The sequence below is a fragment of the Megascapheus bottae genome, chromosome 8 (genome assembly GCF_031878675.1).
Source record: "Megascapheus bottae isolate mThoBot1 chromosome 8, mThoBot2.hap1, whole genome shotgun sequence".
Classification (NCBI taxonomy): Eukaryota; Metazoa; Chordata; class Mammalia; order Rodentia; family Geomyidae; genus Megascapheus; species Megascapheus bottae.
Window position 1 is genome coordinate 6272824 of NC_143516.1, and position 14877 is coordinate 6287700.

A 14877-nucleotide genomic window follows, 5' to 3' on the forward strand; every position below is an offset into this window, starting at 1 on the left:
AGTCGACGCCTAACACGGGAAGCCTTCCAACTGATTTCAAAAATTGAGAAGGGTATTCCAGATGTCTTTACTTCTAAGAGAAACTTTTGTGTGAAAATCATACTTATTACCAGCTCAAATTCAGTCTCATTACATTTTTTTTTGCCAGTCCTGGGACTTGAACTCAGAGCCTGAGCACTATCCTTGGGTTTTCTCAAAGCTAGAGTTCTACCTTTGAGCCACGGCACCACTTTTAGCTTTTTCTATGTATGTGGTAAAGGAGTCGAACCCTGGTCTTCATGCATGCTAGGCAAGCACTCCACCACTAGGCCAAACTCTTGGCCCCACTTTAGTTGTTAATGTTAAAGCACTTATAATTATTTTGGGGGTCTGGTACAGGGGTTTGAACTGTGCTTGCTCATGGCTGGGGCTGTACCACTTGAACCATGCCTCTCTCCTGGAATTTTCTGCTTGTGATTTTGGAGATGAAGTCTTGTACACTTTTTTGCCCATGCTAAGATTTGAACCACAGTCTTCTAGGTCAGCCTCCTCAGTCACTGGGACTCAGGTGGGAGACAACTGTCACCTGGCATTACTCATCATTTTTCTTCCTTCCTTTCTTTCTTTCCTCTCTTCTTTTTCCATTTTTTGTTGGTTATGGGGCTGAGCTTGAGCGCTGTCCCTGAGCTCTTTTTACTCAAGGCTAGCACCCTACCACTTTGACCATAGCGCCACTTCAAGTTTTCTAGTGGTTGAGATAGGAGTCTCATGGACTTTCCTATCCCAGCTGGCTTTGAATCAAGATCCTCTGCTCTCAGCTCCTGGGTAGCTATGATTAGAGGCATGAGCCACCAGTGCCGCCGTCACTTTTCTTGTGACATGCCTCCTCAAGTGAACACAACCCTGGCCGTTAGTGTCCACCGTCAGGTTCTTGAGTTGGCATTAGCTATTTGCTTCGTAAAGCAAAGCTTCCTGCTGCTGGCATCACAAGCAACTTTTGTGGAATTAGCTTCCTCCTGCTCTTCTGAACCATGGCGTGCTGCTCTTCAGGGGGAAAGTGGGTACAGGGAAGGGAGCATTTGAATAAAGAAATCGATTCCATCCTTCGTTGTGCCTGTTAGACCTTTTAGACATCTTGGCCAGTCATTTCCCCTCTCCAAGCAATCTACCTTGCGTCCTCCCCTTCAGCTATGTAAGACCTTTTACCTCTGCAGCAACATGATCCTTTCAAGTAGGCAAGTATCTCAGGAGATGACCACCGGAACACCCTCTTTTGTCTGGTCCCCTCTGCATGGAACTCGAGGCTTGCAGGGCCTGCCCCGGGAAGGCGACCCACTCAGCATTTCCTTCACATTCTCCCAAGTGGAGGAAGGATAACACTGAACATCCCCGTATGTGAAAGGCGCCTAGGTTTGGCAGGTGGCCCATGACCTTCCTCCCCCTCCCCCTTATGGGGTGTAGAATATGATGGGGCCTGTGGAGTTGTATGGCTGACACAAAATGGTGGACACAAACTGGATTATAGTTAGGTAGACACACCGCAGCTCAAGAAGATCGTAATGTAGATACAACTCTCATGAGTTTAAACCAAATGTAAGCTAATTGTGTGGGACACCAGGGGATGCACACAGTGAGGTGTCCCTCACTGTGGCACTGGGGGGGGGGCGGGTTCCACAGAAAAGCAAGTTCCTTACAGAAAACAGCATGGCGCCTGCACATAGTCTGTGCGTAGATCTTCCCGTATACTTGATATCATCGCGTGTAACCCCTAATTGTATAAATGCTGTACAAATAGGTTGCTGTAATATTTAGAGAAAAGTCTGTGTTCAGTGTTTTTGATCCGTGGCTGGTGGACGCTGCGCAGAGGGGCTGCCGGCATAAACACGGGCTCCAGGGACGCCGGGCTGGTCTGATGTTTTAAACCAGACAGTTCTGAATAGCCCCAAGCACTGTCAGTACCACCCGTACACCCACCTTTAGGTGGGCTGACAAAGCACTGCCCCAAACCTGCAAGCACAAGAAAACAACAGCATCTAGAAAGCCTACCGATACACACAGGAATTGAACAACCATTTAAAATTCAACAAGACAGAACTTCTGGGCCTTGCCTAGACTTCCTTGCCTTTCGACACAAACCCTGAACCCTGAGCAAGGAGGCTTCCCTTTCCCTGAAAGCAGACTTCAAATGCACACGTCTTGAATAAGACATTTGGGGCGACTGAATTGAGATGTAATTGAATAAGAGACACAGCTTTTGTAAAGTACACAAGAATGGCGGAAGTGAGAATGGGGTCTGCAGTGTGCGTTCACGCAAGTGTCTCGGCGGAGGTTGGGGTCCAGAGTGCCTTGTGGGTGCTGCGTCATGTTTTTGCCAGTGGGTCGAACACCTGCAAGGTCGTCCTCTTGTCTTTGTTGCTGATGGCCACCCAATAGCGGGAGTTTTTTTCCTCAAGGTTTAACAACAGGTCCCCCTCAGCCATAGAGGCGCTGATCTGTGCGGGGTCCCTGGGTGGCCTCTCAGGGCTCCTGGCTTCTGAGTGCAGGGGGTCTGAGCTCTGGGAAAGCCACTCTTTATTCACTAATTTAGGGTGGTGGAGAAGGTCCCAGAAGCGATCCTGATACTCATCAAGGAGAGATGCTGCCTCTGGCCTTGGCTCTCTGGGTGCGTCAGTCTGGGGGCTGGTGACAGATGAAGGGTCAGGAAAGCCCACTTGGGTGCAGGGAGGTTTGGCGTCGGGCTGGAGTCTGGGTGGACATCTGTCTACGCCACCGCAGATGCACGTCTGGAGAAGCTGGCTGTTGCTTTGCAGGACCTGCTGGTGGAAGGCTGCGGGCGCAGATTTCTTTCTCCGGGGGGGCACCCTGGGCACTGGGACTGGAACCTCTGAGGGTGGCAGTTCCACAACTCCTGCCGTCGGAGGAGCCTCCTCTGGTGCTGGTGCTCCACTGCTGGGTCTCCTCTCAATGCCTTTCCCCGACTGAAATGTTCTCGGTTTGGGAACAGGTGGAGCTCGAGGGACTACTGACGGAGGAGGGGATTCAAGACTGGTGTCTGGGGGACCAACTGTAAAATGGACAGGCAGCTGCTCAAACTGTTCTTCTGGTGACAGGAGCTGAGAAAAGGCAAGACAAGAGTGTAATAAGAAGCCAGCACGGGGCAGAGGAGACGTTGAATGCTCAGTGTCAGCAGGAAACAGAGAAGGACGAGACTGTGCTGGCATCCTGGCCAGATCAAGGATGAAGTAATTTCTGGGATGCCAGAAATGTGACCAGGTACGAGAAAACATGGCAGACACACACCATCATGTCAGCCCGACACATCAAGTGAAATGTGCATCGCCATTTTAAAACCAGAGTCACAGGGAGAATTCAGAGAGAAAGTTGTCTTTTGCCACAGGACACGGTCCTGGTCTTCCCTCACTCAAAGGGAACCCCTTGAAAGGCTGCTTCTCTCGAGGATGAGAGGGTGCATATCCCTCCAACTGTTTCTACTTCGGTACAGAAGAGGGAGAAACTCCCACAGGGACATCATTTCTGTGTTTTCTCAGGGCGCTGTCCCTGAGCATTTTTTTTTTTTTTTTGGGTCATGGGGCTTGAACTCGGCTGAGCTCTGTGGCTCAAGGCTACCACTCTACCCTTGAGCCAAGCCCTACTTCCTGTTTTTTAGGGTTAATTGGAGATAAGAGTCTCAGGTCCTTTTGTGTCCAGGCTGGCTTTGAACCTTGATCCTCAGATCTCAGCCTCCTGAGTAGCTAGGATGACAGGCGAGAGCCACCATACCCAGCTTCCCTTAGCTTTTTGCTCATGGCTAGTGCTCTACCACTTGTGCCACCATTCCATTTCCAGCTTTTTCGTGGTTACTTGGAGATAAAAGTCTCACAATCTTTTCTGCCTCAGTTGGCTTTGAATCTGCATCCTCAGACCTTACCCTCTTGAGAAGGTACAATTTATAGGCATGAGCGTCTGGCACCAAGTTCTTTTCTTTTTTTTTTTCTTTTTGGTACTGGGAATTGAATCCAGGACATTGCCATGAGCTACTGCACCCAGTTCTCTCTAGGTTTTCGTTGTTATATCACATGAAATGAAGCATGTGTATGTATATACATATATGTATATGTACATATATACGTATATATGTACGTGCATGTTTCATTTCATGTTGTGTATATGCAAGAAAGTGGTTATCAGGAGTTAAACAGTGGCTTTCTGATGCTTCCCTTGTTCTTTGGAAAGCAAACTAGAAATCTAAGCTCTTTTCCATAGTAACTCCTGAGCGATTGTTTGGGAAAATGAATCCACTTTGGCTCCTGACTTTTAAAAGAAAACACAAGGCAAATGTATGGAGAGAACGAGGGAAAGGGTTGATGAGAAAGCATGGCAAATGGACAGACAACAATGCACCAGCATGGACAGAAACACAACTGGGCAAAGATAACGCATGCTCAGTGGAGAGGGCTGGGCCAGAGCCGTGCTCACGCAGTGCAGGCAGAGAGCAGCGGTCACTCTGGCGCCCAGGCGGGGATTACCGGGTGCCGTTCCTAGGACAGAGATCAAACGGCAGTTCCAGATGTGTCGACAGGTGCCAGTCTCTGGGCAGCTACTGTCTTTACGAACTCATGTCTTTGAAGCAGTAAGCAAGGCTGAGAAGCTTGGGAGCGAGAGCAAAAAACAATCTGCAAGAAAAGTGTCGAGAAGAGCTGTGGGGCCTCCGGGAGGCCTTGCTGTGTGGGAGAGAAGGGATGCCGCTCATCCAGAAACCAGGGCAGGTTTCCTCGTGAACATACAATCTGCACATGTGCACGCAGCACACACGGATGACAACGATGGACCCCTAGGGCCTGGGAAGGCTCAAGTGGTCAGGAGACACTGCCCCTTCAGGCAACCCTTGTCCCAGCACAGTCCGTTCTGTTTCTGCTCAACAGGGCTGAGACCCAGCCCGGAGATGAAGGAAAAGTGGTTGTTAAGCAAACCATTTTCCTCAAGGACTGGGCTAGCGCTGGGACTGTGAGCAGAGACATGAAAGCCGACTAGAGTGCTGTCCGAGGTGTTGTATCTAGCAAGCCATGTGAGCATCTTGCCCTGTTCTGCCCTCTCTTACCTTCCCTGTCCTCCTCAAGGTTGGCTTCTTGATGACAGGAACCTTGGGTGCAGGCCGACGAGGCAGGATCAGGACCCCCTGGGAAGTCTCCAGTTTGGTGCCCCCAGGGCCAAGATCTGGTTTGGAGGATGCTTGGTCTGGCAGGGCCATGGCATTCAGGGATGAGTTAGGCATTTCTGTGGTACCTGAAACAGAGGACCGCAGGGCTCAAGGAGATTCATGACAATCAGACATTTCATAGTTTGTCCATAAGGTAGTCCCTGTTATGTTTATGGATTTATCCATTTATCAGTCGATGGGCAGGAGAGCTATTTCAATCATACTTTTAGTCCTCTTATGAATAAAATTAAAAAACAAAAACAAAAAAACTTTGCTGGCCAATTGCCGGTGGCTCAGGAGGCTGAGATCTGAGGATCACGGTTCAAAGCCAGCCTGGGCACAGAAGTCCCTGAACTCTTATCTCCAATTAACCATCAGAAAAATAGAATTAGTACTGTGGTTCAAGTAGTAGAGCACTAGCCTTGAGCTGAATTGCTCAGGGACAGCACCCAGGCCCAGAGTTCAAGCCCCACGACCAATAGAAAGAAAGAGAGAAAGAAAAAGAAAGAGAAAGAAAGAAAGAAACTTTGTTGTGCATTCCTAGGTTTTCCGCCTCCTATTTCGTGATCTCTTTCAATGTTATATGAGAATTCCCAGTAGGTTAAATGCACTGCTAAAAAAGCAAATTAGGCAATTATAAATGCATATGCCCTTTGAAGGAGAAAAATTCTCTCTCCTTCAAACGAGATTCTTCTGGAATAAAACCTACAACTGTTAGTTACCAGAGGCTGTGAATGAAGGAGGGAGATTCAAGGAAAAGCATGGAGAAATATTAGTTTCTCCAGAGGTCCCTGCTCTGATGTACAGAATTCACTATACTCAACGGAGATGTAGGAGGTAGATTTTGTGCCTGAAGTGCAGTCTATCTGTTGGCAGCTGCTTCTTCTACTTCATTATTATTGTCGTACTGGAGTTTAAAGGTAGGTCTTTTCTCTTGAGGGCAAGGTAGGCAGGAGCTCTACACTGAAGCCACATCTCCAGCCATTTTTATGTATTAGTTAATTTTTTAGTAGGGGCTCATATTTGCACCTGGGCTACCCTGGACCTTGATCCTCCTATTTATGCTTCCCATTTAGCTAGGATGGTGGGAATTCACCATCATGTTCAGATTTTATTCGATAACACAGGGTCATGAAAATGGTCTGTTTGTGTTTTCTTCTTTGCTTAGGCTGGCATCAAATTGATCCTTTCAGTCTCTGCCTCCCAAGCAGCTAGGCTCATAAGGGTGAGTCACTGCACTCCACAGAGCCAAGTGAATTCAGGCACCAAACATTCAACGTGTAAAAAATTCATTTTGTTTCTCCCCCTTACATGCTGCTTCATAGTCTTGTAATATCTCTACAAAATGTACTGAATTTGGAATATGTAATTGAAATTGAGAATAGATGGAAATAAGTAAATAAATATTGCTAAAGGCCACTTTCATGTAATGGCATCCTCCCCACCAAAAAAGAAAAAACAAAAAACTCTTTTCTTTTTTCTTTTTTTGCCAGTCTTGGGGCTTGAACTCAAGGCCTAGGCACTGTCCTTGGGCTTTCTCAAGGCTAGAGCTCTACCACTTGAGCCACAGCACCATTTCTGGCTTTTTCTATGTATGTGGTACTGAGGAATCAAACCCAGGTCTTCGTGAATGTTAGACAAACACTCTACCACTAGGCCAAACTCCCAGCCCGCTCTTTCCTTTTTGTGGCCACCCTCAGTGGGAGATAAGAAGGAAGTCTGCACTCTTCTTGGGCCAGAAGGTATCACCTACCTCCACTGGCTTCCAGGAGACACCGGATAGCTGCCTCTGCCTCCTGGGCGTTGGTGGTTTTGATCTGCTTGACATTGTAAGGTTTACTTATTCCAGTCCTAGCTTTGGGCTTGAGGGCAGAATTGGGAAGAGAAGTTTGTGAACTTGAGTGGGCATGGAGCCTCCACTGTGTGTGCCCCCTCCAATCTGTGCAGGTAGAACGTGCTCTATGCGTGGCCATGAGCCATGCACAGCCCCATCAGACAGCAATTTGAAAATGGAAGCCACTCCCCTCCCTCCATTTCCCAAAGGAGGGAAACGCTTATTCCAAGAGGAAAAGCATTAATAATCAGAGCTCACGAATTTGCCAGTCATGTGGACAAATGATCTTTTCAATATCCAGATACAAGCTAGCATGGAGAAGGCCACGTCTTCATGGCCTTCCTGTGTGTGCAAAAACCTTCCAGATACACAGCTTCCTACAGGGCATTTTCTCCTGGCCGGCCAGAGGCCCACCCTCATCACAGACATGGGTGACATGGCCACCCAGCTCCCCCGAACTGCCCTGACCAACACACCGCCCCACCCTACTCGCCACGCGTGTGCAGCATCCCAGGCTCTGTCGCCTCCACCCCCTAACTCACCTCCCTCTGCACCAGCTCAGGGGTCCTGGACCCGCCCTTCTGCCACCACTTGTCACCCAGTCCTCTTCCAGTGGTCCCCCGCCCCATGACCCAGGTCCTGTGGAACTTGCTTTAGTTTCTCTCACTAACTTCATACTGGAATGGCCAAACCTATCTCAATTTCTTCTCGTTTCCCTTTTAGCAACCAATGTTCTGTAGACCAGAGGCAAAGGCAAAACTCATGAAAACACACACACACTGCACCCAAATCCTGAGTGGCCTGGGTCAGCCCACTGGGGTTAAGAGGCCCGGCCTGTGGCTGAGAGCGGGCTCAGCGTGGAGGAACTCACTGGTTGCTGAGGTGCTCCGGGCAGAAGTTTCGCCGTCTGCAAGATGGAATATTGCCCATGGGTGCCAGAGGAGATGGATGCATCAGAAGCTGACTTTTTCACCATTAAACCAGCTGTGTGAAAAACAAACAAACAAAAACAAACAACAACACATAAAACAGAGGCAGGCAGTCAGCCTGAGCAGTGGTTCAAGTAGCCAGCTAGCTTGGAAGAGGGCTGGAGGAGGAGTGGTGAGTGTGCCCGCTCACGTGGTACCCCGTGGTACCCACGGTGCCGGCTCGCAGGGCAGGCCCATGGGAACCTCCAGAGCTTCCATTTAGAGGCAGAGGCTGGGGCGCAGAGGAAAAGGCCGTGCCGGCATGCAGGTAGTCCTGGTTTTGACTCCAGAAAAGCCCCCCACCCAATTTTGCCTTTGATTTTCTAACAAGTTGACCTATTTATGCAGCTTCTCTGGAGAAGTAATGTTTGAATGTAATTTTAAATCTGATACCGTGGGGAATTCTAATGTCCTAAGTTTTTCTTTGTTTTTAAGTGGTTAAAACACAACTATTATCAAAATCAAGTTTTTAAGTGTCTAAAGTCCTAAATCAGAGAAATAAGCAATTCTGACATCTGCAACAAGTTGCATTTTAAAAATATCTTATGACACAGAAAATAAGACACATTTGATGAAGACAAATGAACAAACAAATACCAGTTTTGTTCAAAACAATTTTTTTAAATTGTGTATAGATACATATATATAATATATATAACTGGAAAAGGGAAAAGCCTTCTAGTTAACAACTATTATCAATAGAGTCATATAAATTTAAAATTTTCATTTTTATAAATTCTATAAACCCTCTATAAAAATATATGATTTATAAATTTTATTTCTAAAATTTTAATTTACTTCTGAGATGGTGTCTTGCTATGTAGCCCAAATTAGCCCCAAACTCAATGCTCCAGCATCTACTTCAAGTCTATGCCTCCATACCTGGCTTGCAAATTTTATTTTTGTGTTATTTTCATTTTATATCTTATTTTGCATTCTGAGTATGACCTAGAAAAAGCAAAAACATGCTTTGAAAAGTCCGTGTTTCTGACTTCCCATGGATTATTGTGAGAGAAATGATTCTGAATTCAATTCTGAAAGAAAATTCAGAAAGTTAATGTCTGACTGTCACGGTTTTTGGAGGAGAAAATAAACAGATCAAAAACATGTCACAACTTCACCTTGAGGTTAGTAAGGCAGGCTTGGTGGAAAAGCATTATCTGCAGAGCCTGAAGAAAACCATCATCCTCAGGCAGGGCTTATTCCAACCTTTAGGCAGGCCGGGGACAGGAGGACAGGAGGCCTGGGTCATGAGTTGAGCCAGAGGCATGCACATTAGGGCTGGGGGTGTCAGATTCCTACTGAGCAGAGGCCCTGGGCAGCCAGCGAGGAAGCAAGAATGTAGCACTGGAAAGCTAGAAAGTTCCCTCATGGCACTGCAACTCTCTCTCCACTCTACTTTTCCTTTTGGTTTTTGAGACAAGTCATGCTACGTGCCCCAGACTGGCCTTGAGTTCTGACCTTCCTCCTCTGCCTCCAGAGGCTGATATTACAGGTGTATGCCACCATGCCCAGCTCAATTTTCTATTCTAAAGTTTCAAACTGAAAAGAACAGGAAGCAAAGGCAGAGCTATAAGATAAACAGCTTCCCAAAGGTCTCATTTCATTTGCCATGAGAAACCCAATGACCTTTAGACCAGACAGGTGCCAGATTTAGACAGAGAGAGTCCAAGGCATGTTGGGCCATGGGAAAGGGATGGGGGGCCACTCAGTGGTAGGAAGAAGTGGGTTTAGAGCCATGTTTTCAGCAGCTGGAGGTGTGCGGTTATTCCCAGCAGGCATTGTGGCAAGCCCAAAGCAAGCGAAGTCTTACTTGGAGGGGGGGGTCTCTGCGGTGGGTGAGGTGGCCGGGGCCTATTGGGGACCGACAGAGACCTGCTTGTAGAACGGTGGCAGAAATCCCCCACGGCTTCCAGCTCCTGCTTTAACTCCACCAGGTCAGCGTCGTCTGGAGGACACGGCAGGGTGAGAAAGACGGTCTTTTCCACACGGGAGGGTTAGTAGATGGCTGGGGGGGGTCCACTCAGGACCACACCCGCTCTCTACCAGAGCAGAGGTCACCCAGTGCCTGCTCAGAACATTCACTGTGCCATGGACACCATGTGTTGGCCAGGCTTGAGAGATACTGCTGTACTTGAAAAAAGAGGAGGTGTTTCTGTCCAGAGCAATCAGCCAGAGCCCACACAAAGCAGAGGACAGGGGAAAGCCAGCACCCTAGAGATTCTCCCACCGTGGGGAAGGCACATTCTCTGTCCCACGCTCTAAAACATGACCCCCGTTTTAGAAACAGATTATGATGCCTTCCCTGCCATCCTGAAACTCCAGATACATAAAGCCTCTGCCAGCCCTTCCCTCTGCTGCCATGATGAGTGGTTCTGCACATCACACATGGGGCCCTAAGAGGCTACTACTGCTCCTGTGTCATGACATGGACTTCCAGGACCAGTCTCTCCGATGACCCGGCACAGCGCTTTTCACTTCATTCTGTGCCCAACTCCAACAGCTCAGCCACATCTGTGGATGAGCTGAGAGACAAAGTTCCTTCTGCTAGAACAACATGGAGAGGGCCTCTAGATGCCCACGTCTACCCACTCTTCATTCGGCTAAGCCCTGGCACCTCGGCACCCCTGCAGAAAAGCCTGCGTTCTTCTCTGATGGGCACTTGCCTTCCGCTGCTTCCCCGCCAAGGCCAGGCTGCTGGCCACACACAACCCCTCCACACACTGACAAGGCCTCTGCTCTGGACCTGGCTGTGAGCATCATGAGATGCCACATTTCAGGCCTCATCTCACCCCCGCCAAATCCAAATCTCCATGAAGGGGCTCAGCAACCTGTAAGGTTAACAACTCCCAGTGGCTTTAGGAAGATAAGCAACTGACCAGTCTTTCTGGCCCAAGGGCCTGTCCTAGCCAGGCATCCTTCTCCATAGAAGCACCTTCCTGCCTCGTCAGCCTGTTCTCTGCATCCAGCTCAAGTGTCCTGACACGCAGCTAAGTTCCTGCACCTGCTGAAAGAGCTTCCTCCACCAGGGACACAGCGACCCCCAAGGGGAAGCAGTTTGGGCATTGAAGGTTGGAACACTACCTACATGTGTGATGCTCAAATACAAACTGCCTTCTCTCCAGCCAGGAGGCGCTCATGAGTTTTGTTTATTGTTGTTGTTGTTTAGGGGAAGGGGCTTGAACTCAGGACCTGAGTGCTGTCCCTTGGCTTTTTCACTCAAGGCTGATGCTTTACCACTTGAGCCACACTTTTTTAAATTTTTCATTTTTTTTCTTTTTGGGGGGGATGGTGAGGGGCAATCCTGGGACTTGAACTCAGGGCCTGTGCACTGTCTTGGGCTTTCTCAAGGCTAGAGCTCTACCTCTTGGGCCATAGCACCACTTCCGGCTTTTTCTATGTATGTGGTACCAAGGAATGGAACCCGGGTCTTTGTGCATGCTAGGCAAGCACTCTACCACTAGGCCAAACTCCCAGCCCCTAGGCCACACTTCTATTTCTGCTGGATAATTAAAGATAGGAGACTTATAGACTTTCCTGCCTGGGCTAGCTTTGAGCCATGATCCTAAGATCTCAGTTTCTTGCATAGTTATGATTACAGGCGTGAGCCACAACTCCTGGTTCTCTCAAGTTTTAAAACTTATCTGAATAGTCACTATATTCGAGGTACATCATACAAGCATTGAACTACAGAACTTGAAGGTGTGGATAGGACTGGACAAGACAGGCAATGATGGAAGGGGTGACGCTGATGGAGATGCGCTGTAGTCAAAATATGACCTGAAATCCCTTTGTATAACTACAATTATTACATAAAATAAAACTTAAAGGGGCTGGGAATTTGGCCTAGTGGTTAAAGTGCTTGCCTAGCATGCATGAAAACCCGGGTTCGGTTCCTCCTTACCACATGCATAGAAAAAAGCCGGAAGTGGTGCTGAGGCTCAAGTGGTAGAGCTCTAGCCTTGAGAAAGTCCAAGGACAGTGCTCAGGCCCTGGGCTCAAGCCCAGGACGGGCAAAAAAAAAAAAAAAAAAAGTTAAAAATATTTTAAACTTATTTGGAAGAATATCATTTGGTCCAGGGATATAGAACTACAACTATATAGCTATATTTATATAGATGTATGTGTATATACATATATGTGTGTATAGATGTATGTGTGTATAGTTCAGTCCATGTGACCTTTTAGTTCCTAAGTCTAAAATGATTTAATGATGCTACTGTATAATATGACCGTATCACATATGCTGATAATAATAATGATGATGATAATTATATAATCCAGATAGAGATATTGACTATATCTCTTAAGGGGCTTGAACTCGGAGCTTGGACCCTGTCTTCAAGCTTTTTTGCTCAAGGCTAGCACTCTACCACTTGAGCTATGGCTCCACTTCTGGCTTTTAACTATAGATGAGTCTCATAGATTTCCTGTCCGGGATGGCTTTGACTAGTGATCTTTAGATCTCAGCCTCTTGAGTAACTTGCATGAGTCGCAAGTCTCTGGATAGAATGTGTGTGTGTGTGTGTGTGTGTATGAATATATATATATATATATATATATATATACATACATATATTCTCTGAGGGATGGGGAAAGTTCCAAAGTGTAAAACCAGTTGAGACCTGTGGCTATACATATACATATCATATATTATTATACATGTATATTAATACATCTATATTACATATACATATATACATATACTCTAGAACCCTGGAGTGCTGAGCTATCTCTTTTTCACCCCTTTATTCCTATACATATATATGTATATATACATATACGTATATTCTTTGAGGGATGGGGGAAGTTACAAGTCTAAAACCAGTTGAGACCTGTGGCCATTTGCATACACAATGTAGACAGGATGACGTGAACTCTGGTGTGTTCTGAGTGTACAAATGATAAAATATGAAAACCTAGGAGCCCAGAGTGTGGAGGTTGGATTACTCCCCAGTCCCTGGCTGCACCACCACAGGCCCACAGGCGGGCTGGCCCTGGGCCACCCCCACTGAGACAAGGAGGGTCGAGCTACCTTTGTATGTAGGACGTTGCTTCTTTTTCCTCGGTGCAGGTGATCTGCTGACAGGTGCCATGGAGCCATGGTTATCCGAGGGCTCTTCACCACCCAGCTCACTGTCTGAGGCCACAGGCTGCCGGAGCTCATCCACCAAATAGTCTTCATCATCTTCCAGGACGTCCCCTGGGAAGCAGAATAATCATGGTTTGGGTGAACACACTTCATTAAGATGCAGCAGCCCAGCCTTTCATCAAGAGGTGTGGCTGGGCTGGCACTGGTTCATTCTGATTTGGTGGGGAGGCAGGCAGAAGGCAAGTGCAGATATACCTGGAGTACCTGTGAGCATTCTAGGAGGGACTAAGTAAGGGAGGAGACCCTCCGTCAATGTGGGTGACTCCATCGCATAATCCAGGAATAAAAGGGGGGAAAGGAGATAGCCCAGCATCCAGGGTTCTGTCTGGCTCCTCCTATCTGCCATGGGGTGAGTGACTTCTGCCACACATTTCCACCGCCAGGATGTTCTGCCTCCCAGGAGCCCAAGGACAATGGCATCCAGGCTCTGGAGTATTATTCACCTTTATTTGTCGATGGTGGGCATTTGGTCACAATGAAGCAAAAGCCACCAGTACAAGGATGCTGCAGGACCTCTCTCAGGAGCCATGTGAGCCTCGTCTCCAGGGCCAGCTCACCACCTCCACCCGTGCCTGCAGCCCTGACAGCCTCAAAGCTGCCATGACCAATGCATATAGGGCTCCCCTCCCATTCCCTCATCTCCCAGGCAGGAACACACGCAGCACAGTGTGCCAGCCAAGCTTCAATGCCCTAACCTTTGTGGGGGGGGGGTGGTGTTGAAGAAGGATCTCAGAAGTCACCTGCCTCTCCCTCTCCCCACTGGTCACTAACCTTCTAACTCATAGTCCAAACTGGTGAAGTCAAAGTTTTCCTCCAGCAAACAGGAGTTGGCGGTTGGGGACATGGAGGCCAGGCTGTCCCGTTTCCGAGTGAGCTCCTCTCTCAGGCCTTTCAGCCAGTCCTTGGTCTTCGGTCGAATCTTCACTGCTCTGCCTTTCACCTGGGAGGACAGACAGCAAGAGAGGACAAGAGTCACCACAGCTCCCTTTGGTCACAACCTGTACATGAAGTACAGAATGGAATGACCTAAGAGACGCATGCTCTAACATGCGGGACCTCAGGAGAAGGAGGGAGAGTCTCCTGCACGCAGGCATGCACAGTGATACTCCAGGAACTAGGGAAGAGCCATACCCCAGGCCCCTGCAACTGTCCAGAGCCAGCTCCGAGACACCTGAGACCCGGCCGGCGGGTCCCTGGTCCTCCCCCACACAGTGGCTACACGCAGACAGTCTGGGGACAACCTGGCCCAGAGGGGAAGGTGGAAATCAGTCAGTCCCACTCCACAGACGAACACGCATTACCCACCTTCATACCATCCACATCCAGGACACTGAGTGCCGAGTGACTGTCGGCAAAGGTCACAAGCATTTGCCCTTGGTTGATCCTAGAATGCAGAATGGCCGAGTCAGCCCCAGCGGGGCCTGGGCAACGCTCCTGGACCCACAGCCCAGGGGCAGCGGTTACCTGACCAGCACGATGGTCCCGTAACTCCCCAAGGTCTGCATGAGCTCGGCACGCAGGTCCTCGGGAAACTCATTCCTCTCTTCTAGGGTTGGGGACTGGAGGTTTACGACAACAGTAGCATCCAGGGGCCCCTGGAAAGAGGATACTTCCTGGAAAACCCTCTCCCTTGCACCCACGTCGACTTCCTGCACTTCCACCTCCACGATGGCCAGCACGGGTCTGCAGCAGACAGGGAGAGAGCAGAGAACTGTTGCCCTCGGCAGTGTCACAGCCCAGCCTCCAC

At 48.5% G+C, this 14877-nt stretch overlaps 1 protein-coding gene across 6 annotated transcripts in view; it reads right to left on the reverse strand.

Annotated features, from left to right (window-relative positions):
- Window positions 1-14877, reverse strand: part of Synj2 (synaptojanin 2) — a 76604-nt gene that overhangs the window by 618 nt on the left and 61109 nt on the right. For 2 of the 6 annotated variants that reach the window (XM_090337903.1, XM_090337902.1), the window contains exons 19-27: window positions 14595-14813; window positions 14436-14514; window positions 13902-14070; window positions 13014-13181; window positions 9792-9926; window positions 7882-7994; window positions 6930-7038; window positions 5078-5262; window positions 593-3092 (exon numbers count right to left, since the gene is read on the reverse strand). In XM_090337903.1, the coding sequence (XP_090194029.1) occupies window positions 2340-3092; window positions 5078-5262; window positions 6930-7038; window positions 7882-7994; window positions 9792-9926; window positions 13014-13181; window positions 13902-14070; window positions 14436-14514; window positions 14595-14813 (1930 nt within the window). In that variant the 3' untranslated portion in view covers window positions 593-2339. Of the gene's footprint in view, window positions 1-592; window positions 3093-4145; window positions 4653-5077; window positions 5263-6929; window positions 7039-7881; window positions 7995-9791; window positions 9927-13013; window positions 13182-13901; window positions 14071-14435; window positions 14515-14594; window positions 14814-14877 lie in introns of those variants that run through there. The other 4 variants (XM_090337906.1, XM_090337907.1, XM_090337904.1 and 1 more) reach the window with 4 other exon arrangements.